Source organism: Columba livia, chromosome 4 (assembly GCF_036013475.1).
Source record: "Columba livia isolate bColLiv1 breed racing homer chromosome 4, bColLiv1.pat.W.v2, whole genome shotgun sequence".
Classification (NCBI taxonomy): domain Eukaryota; kingdom Metazoa; phylum Chordata; class Aves; order Columbiformes; family Columbidae; genus Columba; species Columba livia.
This window is the reverse complement of record NC_088605.1, coordinates 77,086,144-77,100,219: the sequence shown is the minus strand read 5'-3', so window position 1 is coordinate 77,100,219 and position 14,076 is coordinate 77,086,144. Positions and strand designations below refer to the sequence as shown.

Here is a 14,076-nt window from a genome sequence, read left to right as displayed (position 1 = left end):
TTTAAATTCTGTGGAGCATTCAACTGGTGCTGGATTATTTTTAACTAACATCCTCCCACCCCTGAGTAAGTGAACTGTTTGTTTGGAACTGGAAAAATATGAAAGAGATTACGCGTAAAACCGACTCCTTGTGAAATAAGACTTTTTTTTTTTTAAAAAAACCCAGATTTTTCCAAGAAGAATATTAAGAAACACCTGGTTTTGAACCACAGTTCAAAAACTACAGTCGGCAAAAAGCCATCACCTTTCTGGTTTTCACACTCTGCTGACCATTACAGTTTTGCTAAGCTAAGATAATGACCAACTACTCAACATGGAACTGATGGATATGGATAGATGTAATCCAAAAGAAAAAGATTTTGCTTAAAGGAAAAGAGAGCGGGAGAGAGAAATACACCACCATTCCATATTATCCATGGTCTTTGAAGGTTTAGAAAGGTTTTCAGTCCTTTCTTTGTTTTAAATGGACTTAACTAGAGCAGACACTATGTGGGCTTTTCCTCTAAGTCAAACAGAATGAATAAGAAAATTCAAAATAAAATAATGATGACAAACATTTCTTTAACAATGTGTCCTAACATCCTGTGTTTTCTTTATTGACATTTTCATTTTCTCTCGCAGAAATGAGTTGCCTCAATATGCTTAAGTGGCACAACAAACAACAAACCAGGAGGTAGCTTCTAATGACCAATGGACTGACTGACGATTTAGAGGTTAGAAAAGAGCCTAATAAAACTTAGAAGGAATACACAACCAGAAGCAAAAATAATCTGAAGGAATGGATCTGCAATAAACATGGGGTATGATGTTACATACTGAAGACGTTAAATAAATAGGGATGTGGTACGCTATCAGAATAAGATCAGAATTTATTAGAGAAATAGTCCTATCAAGTTCACCCTCATTCCCCCCAAACGGTAAAAGCAACACGAAATCTTAGCCGTGCTATCAGTTTAATGTGAAATTCACTCCCCTTTGGACTGCAGAGAGACACTTCAGTACGCAGGGATGCTAAAAAACATTTGTGTTCAATGCATCAATCCCTGCTTCATGCAAACTGTTGGTGGCCTAGAGTCACAAAGCAACATCAAGCCCGTATTCTCAGGTGGGAAGATACCCACCACCTGGCTGGGCTCCTCACGTTTGCTCTCCTGCAGACACAATAAGTGGCAAAGCTAAAAGCAAGCAGGGTTTAAAGTCTTCAGCAGTCAAGTTAGTAGCAAGAGAGGACAATAACATCCCCACGCTGTTCAGGACACAACAAGCCCCAAGGCCAAACAGAGAAATCGATCCAACTCTCCAGAATCAAGTGTATCAAGAGACTCATTATAACTTCACTGCAGACCAAACTAGCTATGAATTATTCTAGTCTTTCAAACACATTTGAAAAGGTAATTTGTGAACACATAGGTCACAAAATATTGTGGAAAAGCAATTCGCCTTAGTTTACGCTGCCTAAAAGGTTTTCTGCTCGCAACCAGATGTGTTGACTCTCCAAGTACTGTAGACTGGGCTTTGCATAAAATATTTCCATCTGTCATTACCGCTGTAGAACACAAAGGCCATTTTACCTGTTCCTTCCTCTGCAACAGACTGTTACAGAGATAACATGAAAATCCACCCGTGGCAAACCAGTTATCCAGCCACGTGGTACTTTGCCAGGTTGTAGCCGTATTCTGCAATAAACCTCGTGGAATTACACCCACCAAACCCCATCACTAGACCAAACCACTGTGACAGTCAACCGGATCACTCTCAATGTGTACAGGAATGAACACAAGGACAAAGAGGTTATAAAACTGCTGCGACATGAGCGGGACTGGTAGTCCCTCTAAGAAGTTAATAAATATTTTAACAAAACTGCATTAATTGGCACTGCCCCAGTGTGGTTTAGTCATGGATATATGCTATTGAACTAGATCCTAAATACATATTTATTTGCGTACTTTGTATGTTTATGTCAACTATTTGTCTTCACTAATATAATACACAGCTTAAAAGAAACTGTCTAATGAGATCTCAGACATGCACATTCAATGGGGAAATCTCACGTTTTATCAGGAGTTAATAAATTTTGAGAGCTAAGAACACCTGAGTAATAATTCAGATTACTAATACCTTTAGCGTACTGAAGCATTCTAGAGCCAAACTGATGGAAAACAGCAGTATCAAGGCTTTACAATATCAAGTATTATCTTTAAAAGCAATCAAGCTGTAATGCAAAATAAGTAGAGGTGTATGCAAACTGCATGTTGCATGAAAATATCCACATAAAACATGGCTCATTAGTAAGTCACTTCATTTAAATGCATATTTTAAATCAGATCTTTATGAACTATAGCTATTAATTTATTAGTTTAAATCCAAAACTTATCACCTTCATTTTTTAAAATCAAACATACTAGTTTTGATACAGCACACTACATTTTTCTAAACCAAGTCATAGAATGCTTTGCATATATGACCAAAATGGTAGTTCATTTGAGCTCAAATTTCAACAGAAGACCCTGTGCAATTTATCCCATCCCACTGTTCTCTGTTTAAACAAGAAAAGTGTTCTATCCACTGCTACACTTGAGAAAGAAATGGCTATAAAGTAACTTTCATAACTTTTGAGAAACTGAGACAAGTAATATTGGAAGTAATGATGAGACTATTTTCTAAGAGACATCTCCCACAGATGCACGACACACCTTACCAAATTCCTTAAAACTTAATATTGCCCCCCATTTCCTTCTAGCCTGAAGAGTTTCAAAGCCTTGTTAAGGTTTCCAATATTTTTCAGAAAAAGAAATTCTGTCAGATCAAAATTATTCTGTTTATTGAGATGAAAATATTAACGCGTATCGCTTTTTCTATTACTTCTGCTGTGCATTTTAAAGCAGGAATACACCACGACAAGAGTATTTATTATTGATTTTCATTGTAACTCACCCTTTGATTAAGGCATTATATCATAACTTGGGAATAGGCAAAAATCAAGCACTGCAATTTTAAGGCTGAATCATAAAAATCTTTCAACATTATGAGAGAACTATAAATATTATGAAGTCACTGAAAGCTTCATCATCCTCATCTTTATTATTTGTAGAGAATTCAAGAGGTGCAAGGAGGCTGCCTTTACCAATTACGCAGAAGTAACATTTCATCTCTGAAAAATCACTTTAAGATTATTTTATTTGCAGGATACAACTATAACCACTTTATGGGAAACATATCTCAGCATTGCCACAAATGCAATATTGATTGAGACAAAATAAGGTATCACTTCTATTTCCAAAGTCTTTTTGGCAGACGAGAAAAACGTAACTGAAAACTTTGATTTACAAATGACAATTTATGCACTGTATTTTGAAATACATGAGCTGAGCAACTAAGCTGGCAAATACAATGCGTTATAAACAACAATACGGCATCCAAGCTGAAATCACAGGGACGCTTCCCTTTGTCTTCTCAAATATTAAACACATTAATCGTTCGGGTCAGGGCTGTTTACCCCACCGCAGAAAAATACTGCCCACTACTGTCAATGAAGTAGCATTCGGCAACAAAACCACAACAACGAAACCAACAATGAACCAAAAACCCAACAACAAACCACCACAACCAAAACCACCCCACAACAATCCCCCCTCATCAAACTAAACAAAAATCAAACCAGCCTGCTTTCACCTCTGCTACACACGAATGTTCGTTGTCTAATAAAACACATTTTTGTATCTTGCTGCCAATAGGCTAGTGTGGAACAAAGGGGTCTTACTGTGAAAGAAGACAGTTTTGCCCACTTTATAACATGTACCAGCAAAAGTTTGATCAATATGAGCCTCCCGTGCCTTTCAGATGTACCACAGGGGCTCATCCAACATTCATCAGCCTACGAAGCAACACGGCCTTCGATGAGAAATTGCCCACAAAATGTGTAGCTTATTGAAAGGTTGGACCAGGTGATCTTTGAGACCCAACCTGGGCTGTTCTACAATCCTAGGACTCATTATCACGGGGAGACACGGACACAGGGAGCCATCTAATTGTGTCTGTCTTGGCCTGTGGTTCTCGAAGAAAAAAAGCAGCTTATCAAATCTTGTGAGATCTGGGTAGATCTACTCCCACATATTATGGACCAAAAGCTGTGTTATAACCCTTAGACGTACCATCCTGCCCAAGGCTGTGCACTGAGCTCTTCATTCTGAGAACTGAACGATCCCCTTCACCACCCTCATTTCCCACTAACATCTCCTTGCGCCTTTTGTTAAAAGAAGCAGCTCAATTTTTTATCATCCCTCTCTCCTGTCTACACGGTTTTCCAATTACTATTAATTTTTGACTAAGATACCCAATTTACATTCAAATTTCGATGGAAATATTTAACTCACTGAAGACATAGCTATTATCTCCCTCTTCACACGATAAATTAGCTACACCACCTCCTTCTTTTGGCCTAATGGAGAGTTAAAGTCACTTATTACTTCTTCCTACTCCTAGGAAATGTATTTTTGTTCCATTTACAAGTATTTGTGAAATCAACCAACTTCTGTCAGATGATAGCTTGGGCCAAAACCAAACCATCTTTAAACAGCAGAAGACAAGCACCGAAAACTTTAATTCTGGAAGAGAACTATAATTCACTGAGACTCCCCACCTTAAAACAAGTAATTCTAAATTAAACTAAGTGTTTTATACCATTAATTTCAAGCATTATGAACCACATTCCTGAAGCACCACCCATGGAGTGCTCCCTTAAAGATGAAGAGAAGGCCCTAATGGGATTTCCAGAAATCACATAGAGCATTATTGTCCAAAAGGTCTACAAAGCACTGACTCCATTCTTCAGTCATACACAGCTCCTTCCAACATTATTCCAAATGTCAGTTTTGAGGCACTTCAGAGTTTCCAAGCACTTCATGTCTCTGAAGTGAGTTACAAAGCCCATTTTCTCAGCACAACTTGCCAGCTAGTTCTGTAGATCCGTGTTCACCAGGAGGCCCTCACAGCTCCTCAAGCAGAAGAAAACCACACATAACCATTGTAAAGGTATTTCAAAAGTGGCCCCACCAATCACACTTAAAACTGTGAAGGGTTACTAATTGCAAATACCAAGTTTGGAACAACAAAAGTGATATACTCTGCTTAGCCTGCTTGACCTACAAGTAATTCAGGTGGAAGAGAGGAACCCAGAAGTGAAGGGGAAACATCTAACAGATCTGATTTGCAAAAAAGAAATGAAGTTGTGTATCCTTCTTTGCTCTTATGCCTATTTTCAAGCAGAGAGTAATGACTCTGTGGTTAGGCACTTGCCCAGCAGCATCAACAGAAAACAGGAGTTAGCAACACGATCGCTGGCTTTTTTATTGTTATTTTTTGACAGATCTTTCTCAAGTTTCCATTGTCATAACAAGATATTAAAGGAAATTAAAAACACAGCTTTGGAAGTGGAAAATATTTCTCCTGTTCTTCGCTGTCAAGACAACTGCATTTTGACAGAAGATGGGTAAAATGTAACTTCTTATCCAGATGAACAAAAAATGAATAAGAACCATGAGACTATATAATTTAAAGCACACAGAAAAGATTTGTCTCTTTCTAATGAAAGCAGTCAGTCAAAATAGGCAGTTCCCAATCCACTGAAAGCAGGTTTCCCTAAGAACATCCATATCAGTTTTAACAAAAGATTAAAATTCTGAGCAAAAAGAGGTGGACTCATCCCTGCCAAAATTGCCGAGAGAAACACTACAGAACAGCGAGGTCCCAAGGGGAATTTCTGTTGGACATCAGTGCTTCTCCTCACGGTCCCAACTCCAGTCCTGCTACCCTGCATGTTCCCTTTTTCCCGCTGTTCCCAGTGCAATGTTCCCAAAGCAAACTCCTTCTCATTCCGGAGGCTGGAAAGGCATTTTTGGGGGGGTTCAGATCCCACTGCTCTAGCCCTCTAAACGTCACTGCTAAAAGCTCCCCAGCTGCACACTGAAAACCGGATACATCTGTATCTTAACTATTTGAGTTGACTTTTAACTCAGGCACTTAACTTTATTAATTATAGGCTGGAAAATCTGGACACCACCTTGTCTTACAGCCTAAAACCACCTTTCTGTTTTCCAACAGGTAATGTTCAAATATACAGATACGACAGTGCAGAAATAAGCAGGATAACGTGTCTCTATCGCACGATGTTTGCCTTGGCTCTGTGGGAATTAGTTTGCAGTTGGAGAGTTTGCGTTCTGCATTTATTAATTATGACTAGAAGAAGGACTTGAACCTCAGCCTCCCACATTGCTGTGGCAGCATCCACCAAGTCTCTGAATCCATCTCCGGCTCCTTTACTTTGCACTTGTTACCAACACTGAAATGCTTTATTTACAAGCAAAGAGAGAGATTTTTAAAAAACATTTACTTTTATTATTATTATTATTTTTAAATTCAGGAATACAATTACAGATAGCAGCATTTTCCCATTTCCCATTAGACTCAAATATGCATTTAGTTTGACTTCTAATCCAAAAGGAAGTACACTTTCAATTAAGTCACAGCTCTTTGCTAACACTAGTTTCATTGTGGTAACATGCAAGTTTCCAAGACTTTCCAGCCAAATTAATTCTCACTGAAATTTCACGAAAGATCTGCAGAAGCTGGCAGAAAGTAAAGGATCGGTCACCATATCTTCTTCTATCACCAGCACTGGATAGAAGTAGGTTTACAGCAGATCTAAGTGCTGTGCTGAGCTGGAACAGCAGGTCCCAGTACACCAAGGTATTTAATTACCTCTTTACCTTTAGCACCGGAGTAGCTGATATCATTTCTAGCAGGCTGCTTACGTATTTAAAGTTGCTTTAGAGAGAGTATCATGTTAGCGCTGTGCCAGGTCCATCTTTTCTGTCTACACTAGAGGTAAAGCAGCCAGATGCGGCAACATTTCTTTTCAGCTCACTAGAAAATACACCATCAATAATGTTTCTGTAAATTGCAAGTATACCTTTCAGTCACATTATAAATTGTTTGCCAGCCTTTAGAAACAGATCACAGCTTAAAGTACCAGGTGCTGATATATACATTTTAAAAATCACATTACATTACACCTTTGGCCACGGTCACAAAGGGAATAAGTGAACCTATCATTTACCTCAGGTATCTAACCAAGGAGAAAACACTTTGTCCTCTCTTGGTTACTAAATAGTGTTAGCTAATAAGTGTCAGCAGAGCTCTATAATATCTCTTTTTCCCTAATGAAGGAAAAGGGAATAAGGAATAAAAGATGCAAAAAATAAGTGTATCTAAGTTTTATACCGGATTGCAAAGCCACGCCACTATTGTAATTAACAACTGTTCTCAGAAGAAATACAAGCGGCAATTATTTAGTAGAATGAAACTCCAAAACACGCAACACCATTTTTCCAACTCTGAACAAATAACGCTATAGAACGTTTCACGCAACCCTTAATAAAAAGCTGCATGATTGAGTCCACAGGGAGGGTTCTTGCCATTCGCACTGGCAGGAGGAGAGATGAGCAACACAGCTGGCAGGCGTTATGGCCAAAGGCCTTGAGTCAGATTCCTACGAATTGGGAATCCCCAACAACCTTCAGAAGACAAAGGGAAAGGCACGGGAGGTGGGTGTACGCTAACAGGGACACGGATGCAGAGCAAAACGCACCGCAGACCTCCAGATGTCTACACATATTCAGAAAACCAGTGTGGGAACACGAAGAAAGTCCTTGAACTTCAAAAGGTGCAGCACGGAGCCTTTGAGAACAAGCCCAATCTGAATTACAAGGAGCACTGCAAGAAACATGAAAACCATTGTATTTCTGCAGTGCTGTTTTCTACCCCACTAAGATATAAGACAGGTCTCCGAGCTACCAGCTCCCTTTTGCTCGTACGTTTGTTGGATGGTTATTCACAGGAATGGCAGCTTTTATTTCAGCAGCACAGTTAAAAGTATCGCGCCGAAATTTAAATGTCAAAGAATACGCACTCAAATGCCAAGTACCAACAGACAAATGCCAACAGAGAAATGTCAGAAGTACAGCCGTGTCTCTCACTGAACATAACTATATCTGCACAAACGCAGGCCACGGGATAATGGGTAGAAACAAGAGTTCTCCCGCGGTTCCTTTGGGATGGTGACACCACAGGTGTCAATAAAGGCAGCATCTGGCATTAATCTGACCGTACTACCCAACTCTGGCATCACATAACCCAAGTGATCCGTGCTCTGCAAGGTGAGAGATGGCATTTACGGGCATAACAGTACAAAATTCGTATTTCAGGCAAATCCCGCTCCTGAATTTGCTGACTCCTCACTAGATGAAGGTCCCCAACGCCATGAACCTCCAACATCAATGTCCTACCGCTCTCCAGGTACGAAAGACGCCCATGAAAGCTGAAGGAGGGGACTCACGGGCAGTTTTTGCTGCATACATGGCTTAATTTGGCCAACGAAAAAACCCACTAATTCCTGATGTTCCCTAATATTTTTGTTGTTTTTGTTTCTTGAGTCCTAGGAATATTAACCTGTGAATACAAGCGAGCTTTTCAAAGCAGCCAAATTACTCTGCAACCCAAACAGAGCTGACTTCAAGCACAATTTGGCCTTGAGAAATTTGAGTGCGTTTAAGGATTTTGCTTGCTTTAATTAAAATCAATTGATTGTTCCCCAGGAAAAAAAAAAAACAAATTCTTTACACACTTGACTTGGTGTGAACTTCTGGTCCCAAAGACTTCAATGGGCCTTTTGTCATGATTTCAGTCTTCATTATCTCCCATAAAAGTACTTGGAAACATGTTAATTAGGGAAGATGCATTTGTTTAGAGATTTCAGACAGTCTGCTAATTGCAGCTGCTTCCACTAGAGTTGAAAAATAAAAGTGGTTTAGGTAGTTCTGTAGTCAGACCACTAAACACATGAAAATCTGAAGTGCACTTGAATTAGCCTAACTACCAAGAATACATCTGATTCCTGTAATTATTGTGATCTGCATCCAACACTAGTGGCTCATTCACTGTAAAACCTAATCAAAGATAAAATACGTGAACTTTTGTCAAACGAGTAAAACCAACGTGTGACATTTTTAGCGACAACATTTCTTCTCTCTCACTGATGGAAAAGTTTAAGGGTTCCCAGGTTGTTTTTTCGGTTTTTGGTGTTTTTTTTTTTTCAACTTTGTGACATTAATTGTAAATACCGTTTTTATTTTAAATCCTTTTACTATTTGATTTAGTGTAAAAAAATATTGAAATTATTCTGATTTTTTTTTTTGAAAGATGCTTTCTGGAACAATTATTGCATTCTCACACTATATGCCTTTCTGTACATCAGGCCTCTTTCTGCAGCTTTCTCTGCATCACTGAATGCTGCTTAGGAAAAACCAATGGAACGGGTTAAATCTGTTGTGCTCTGCTGCAGCACATCACAAAACTCTAAGGGTAGACGTGTATAGTACAACCTTCAACAAGAACATTTTCTTATAATATCTAGATTTAATTTTGAACACTCATCTCGGCAAACATAAACAAATTTACAGACTTTCAGTATCTTCGTTTTTAACTTTGCTTTTCTCCTGAACAGGGTTTCATGGTCTAGTAATATTCTCTTGGATCGACTTCCAATCTATTTCCTTTCAAAGACAGTGAATGTCTCTGTGTCCTTGAACTATGACAAAAGGCAAACAAGGTTCAAAAAGCCTGTTTGTACTATATCTCATTGTTCTGCACAATGGTCGTTATTCTCTTCTTTAAAAGTAAACTATACTGTAGTTCAAATTTGCACTATAAATCTAAATTATACCATTGGAAAAGAGTTAGATAGGCACTTCTATATTTCCAAGACCTTTCTGTGGGTTGCTCTCTTGTCTTTAATGCTTCACTCAGACATTCACCCAGACAGGCCCAAAGTAAAAAAGCAGCCAAAGTCAACCAATTAAATGAAGAGAAACAGATTTGTGTTCGGAAAGACTACCCGGTTCCTCTGAGCAACAAGTAGCCCTCGATTCATAGCACGGAAAATAAATCAAGCCAAAATATAGGAGCGGAAATAAGGACTCATCCAACATTCTGGTCACCCCAGGACTTTGGGAAGCGCATCTCCAAATATCAACAAGATCCAGCTCCATTTATTTCCGAAGCGTCTGTCAGGATCTCTGCTCAAGATGACATAGCTATAGGCACATATGTACATTAAGGTATTGACAACAGATGAAACAGCTGGAATGGAATAACAACTCCAATGAACAGCAGAGGAGAAATTTCAGGAGTTTAAAGACACCTTTAACTTCTTATTTATCTCTCCCTTCTTTCAAAGCACTTATCTGGTACAGCAGAAGGTATGCAGACAAATGACGTACTTCATCATACAGTGACACCGACACATGGAACCAGTTTACATACATTAAGATAACTTTCTCTGTCATTTGCTTTCAGACAATGACTTTGGGTTCCTCACATATAAAAAACCCAGTGTGACGTGATACACTAAATCAAGAGATCCTGCTATTACCTTTCAAGTATGAATGAGAGATGCTCCTGGAAAACTCTATTGGTCTTTTATTTTCCTAAAAGGGACCGTAGGATTTTTGCTACTTTCGCCATCCCAGCTGGGCAGTTGTCCAAAGTTAAAGATACGCATTGCAAATCGAGACCCGCCCCCACCATTTCTAAACACAGGACTTAACATTGATTCTTACAGGCTAGCAAAACTGAATTAGCAAGAGGAAGGAGTTTTGCTGGAGGTGGACCCCATTTCCTCAAACAATCTCCGTCCGAGTATTTTGGACCATGTCTGGCAGCTCAATCCATAACATTACTCTTATTGTGTAAAATTCATTTCTACTAAAACATCATGTACTTGTTTTATGAAGACAAGAGATTACAGAATATTTGTCTATGTTGCAACAGATTTTCTCTTGCAGTACCTATGACTTTCAATCACTTAGTGGGTGCAGCACACCACCACGAGTATCAAGTGTCAATCTGGGTTTTCTAAGCATAATTCCTTGTAAAATTTGCTATTTTGGACAGCTGACCAGCAGTTTAACACATTCTGTATCACAGACACCACCTTCATCAACACAACCTACTGCAAGGTCTCCTCGCAATAATAAAATCGATGGGTACGCAGAGGTTCAGGACTTTCCTCACATTTCTTACTCCTTCGAACAACACACAATAACATGTTAGCTGCCATCAAACACCTTTCTATTAACATGGAACACAAGAAAGGTTTTTAAAACATCACTAAACAGTCTCATATGTGTAGCCTTACCTTGCGGATGCCTCTGCCAAGATCTTCTCCATAATTCGTCCCCAAAATTTCAAAATGCACGTTGGGATTCCCCCCATTTTCTGCAAATTCCAGTTCTCCAGTCAAGCCGTTCACCCCACCCTAGGGGAAAAAAACCAAAGGAGAATGGAGTGAAAACTCAGAAGCAGCCAATTCTAGCCATCTTTTGTTTCTCCAAGGGATTTGTGCAACTCTGTAGAATACATACAAACCACCAGAAATAGGACAGTTTTCCGCTTCTTAAGAACACGTTTCCTTGAAAAAATTGGGATGTTCCTACATCATTTAAGCTCTTCAGATAAGAATCAAACTCAGCAACGCCAAGCAGGTACAACACAAGCAATAGTCTTACTCCTAGACCATTTACACTCTGATTTGTGTTCTATGACCCGTCATACATAGAGATATTCTAGACCCATTAAAACCAAAAGTTTTGCCACTAATTTTAGTGGAAGCATAGCTAAAGACAAATACATAAAATAAATTGCATACAAATTCTCTCACTTAGACGAGATTTCCACATAAGATCAGGTTGAGTTTTGGATCACGTTAGGTGTCTTTTAAGCCCAACGTAATTGATCTGCACAAACAAAGAGGTGCTTGTCTAGCCGAATACTGTGATCTTCCTGTTTTCCTCCACAACTCTCCTCTACTAGTAAGAAAGCACGATATGAGCGAAAATGCAGCATATTTTTGAGCTTGCTTTTTCTTTTTTACATTTTAGTCAGAAGGGGTTAAAATACGAAAGATGAAACAGCGAATATTGACTATAATAAATCAGAGTTGAAAGGGCTATGTGTGCCACAGCAACACTCAAAATATATTCCAGGGTTAATTCAACATGAAGCACATTTCCTTTTTATATAAGAACTGAGATGACCTGAGCTGTAAAACCAACGGAGCCACATGAAATGTCTACAATGAAAACCTTCAGCTTTAACAAAATTCCTTCAGTTTTTGCATTCAGGGGAAATGAGATGTTTAACCCACTCCTTCCCAAACCTTCAACAGTGTTTTATATTGCAATACAAACTACCTAGCTAAGCACATGAGCCTTGCTACTCCATGGTTTTAGAAGATCTATTCTCACATCTTCAAGTTTGGAGAAAATCCAGGAAGGAGTATGAAATTTGCATCTCTATTAAAGATCAGTAGGAACTGACATAATCTGGTCATCCTTTTATAAAACATTAATATGATTATAATAAAAATAAAGAAGTTGATTGTTGGGACAACACGTTTAAAACTTACTAGAGACTAGTACTATCAGGGAATAATACATAAAATATCGTGTCATTTTCAGTTAAAAACAGGAGAAAACTTGTGCATATATACATTTTGAACCTTTAGAAAATCTTTTCTATAATATTTACATTTTGAATGAGATACTAGAATAAAAATTTAAAAAAAAATCCTGATTAAGAGTACATCTGTGCAAAAGCCTCCAGGTCATTCTGCCCTTGGAAGAGCCAGCCAGGCAGTTCTGATGCGTGGCGCTATGGTCAACATGACACTGAGGTTACTTATATTAAGCCTGAGCACAATCCTGTAATAATTACACCTTCCTGGCTTTTAGATTGGGGTTAGCACACCTCTGGCTGCTTCACAGGAAAGACAGAGTGAGCTTGTGTTTACCTGCAAAATCAATTCAAAATATCCTGGGGCAAATAATTGACTTTCACAAACATCAACCTTTTCTGCTTAAATTTTACTACGTCCTATTTACGAACCATAAACAAAACCCAACTGTTCCATCTACCTTTTTTCCTCATATGGTCTCATCTGGCTTTCTGATTAATTAAGCCAGAATTTCATGGTACAAGTGATGCAGAAATGTCTTGCAAAGCAGCACAGATCTGCAATGCTTGGGATCCCCATCTGATCCCCAAAAGCCTCCGTCTGGCTGAAGCGCCTGCCCTGACCATATACTCCTTTTATTATATTATACCGCATATTTCCTATATTACTTCTGAAATTATTATTATTTTTCCCCACAAAGGGAATGAAAGCTGTGGGTTGGAGGTAGATGATGTATAAGAATTAATGAAACCGTTATAGCCCATCTCAGCTGCACCACGATTTCAACATCTGGACAAGGAAGGGAACGCTTTGCAACAAAATGATGAAAGAACGGAAACAGTCAACAAAACCCCTAAAATCTGTTAACACACTTTTAAATGGGTAAGTTTCATTATAGAAAATTAAACTGACATTACTTACCAGGTTAAAAGTGCTCCAAATAATTTATAGGACATGAAGATAGAATCGTGTCTAAAATATTTTTTGAGACTTGGGACAGCAATTAACTTTTGTCCTTATTTGAGCAAATATGATTAAGAAGAGATCACATGAAGCAGATTTTCACCTCAGATACATAGGAAGTAATGAAATCCACCTTTTAAGCAAACCCAGAATTCTTTGGAAATACACACCCCCTAAGACACAACACAGGTTAGCAGACCCACCCACTGTATTTTTGGAATTGGATCTCTACCCAAACCCATTGTGTAAGTTTATTTACCTTGATTTTTAAACAGCTGCAAGTGTTGGGGCAAGATACAAACTCAAAGTCTCCTAGTTCTTTTTCTTTTGCTGAAATCCAGTGGTAACCATAACAACAATTTTTCTCATTTATCTATTTGGGCGATTTCATCGCGCTTTGAAAATTTCTCCTGTGAGAGTGTCTCTGATTAAAGGTTTCTTTCCTATAGACTGTGTACATCTGCAGAAAGCGTAAAATAAGAGCTCCAATGGGATGGGAACTCTCCTGTCCTTTTACACACAGTCTTTCCAAGTGTGGATCCCCC

The 14,076-nt window shown here is 38.7% G+C and overlaps 1 protein-coding gene across 3 annotated transcripts in view; it reads right to left on the bottom strand.

The window, feature by feature from the left end:
* GRID2 (glutamate ionotropic receptor delta type subunit 2) overlaps positions 1-14,076 on the bottom strand; it is a 565,730-nt gene that overhangs the window by 156,220 nt on the left and 395,434 nt on the right. For all 3 annotated transcript variants that reach the window (XM_005498033.3, XM_065062416.1, XM_065062415.1), the window contains one exon: positions 11,252-11,371. In XM_005498033.3, the coding sequence (XP_005498090.2) occupies positions 11,252-11,371 (120 nt within the window). The remainder of the gene's footprint in view (positions 1-11,251; positions 11,372-14,076) is intronic.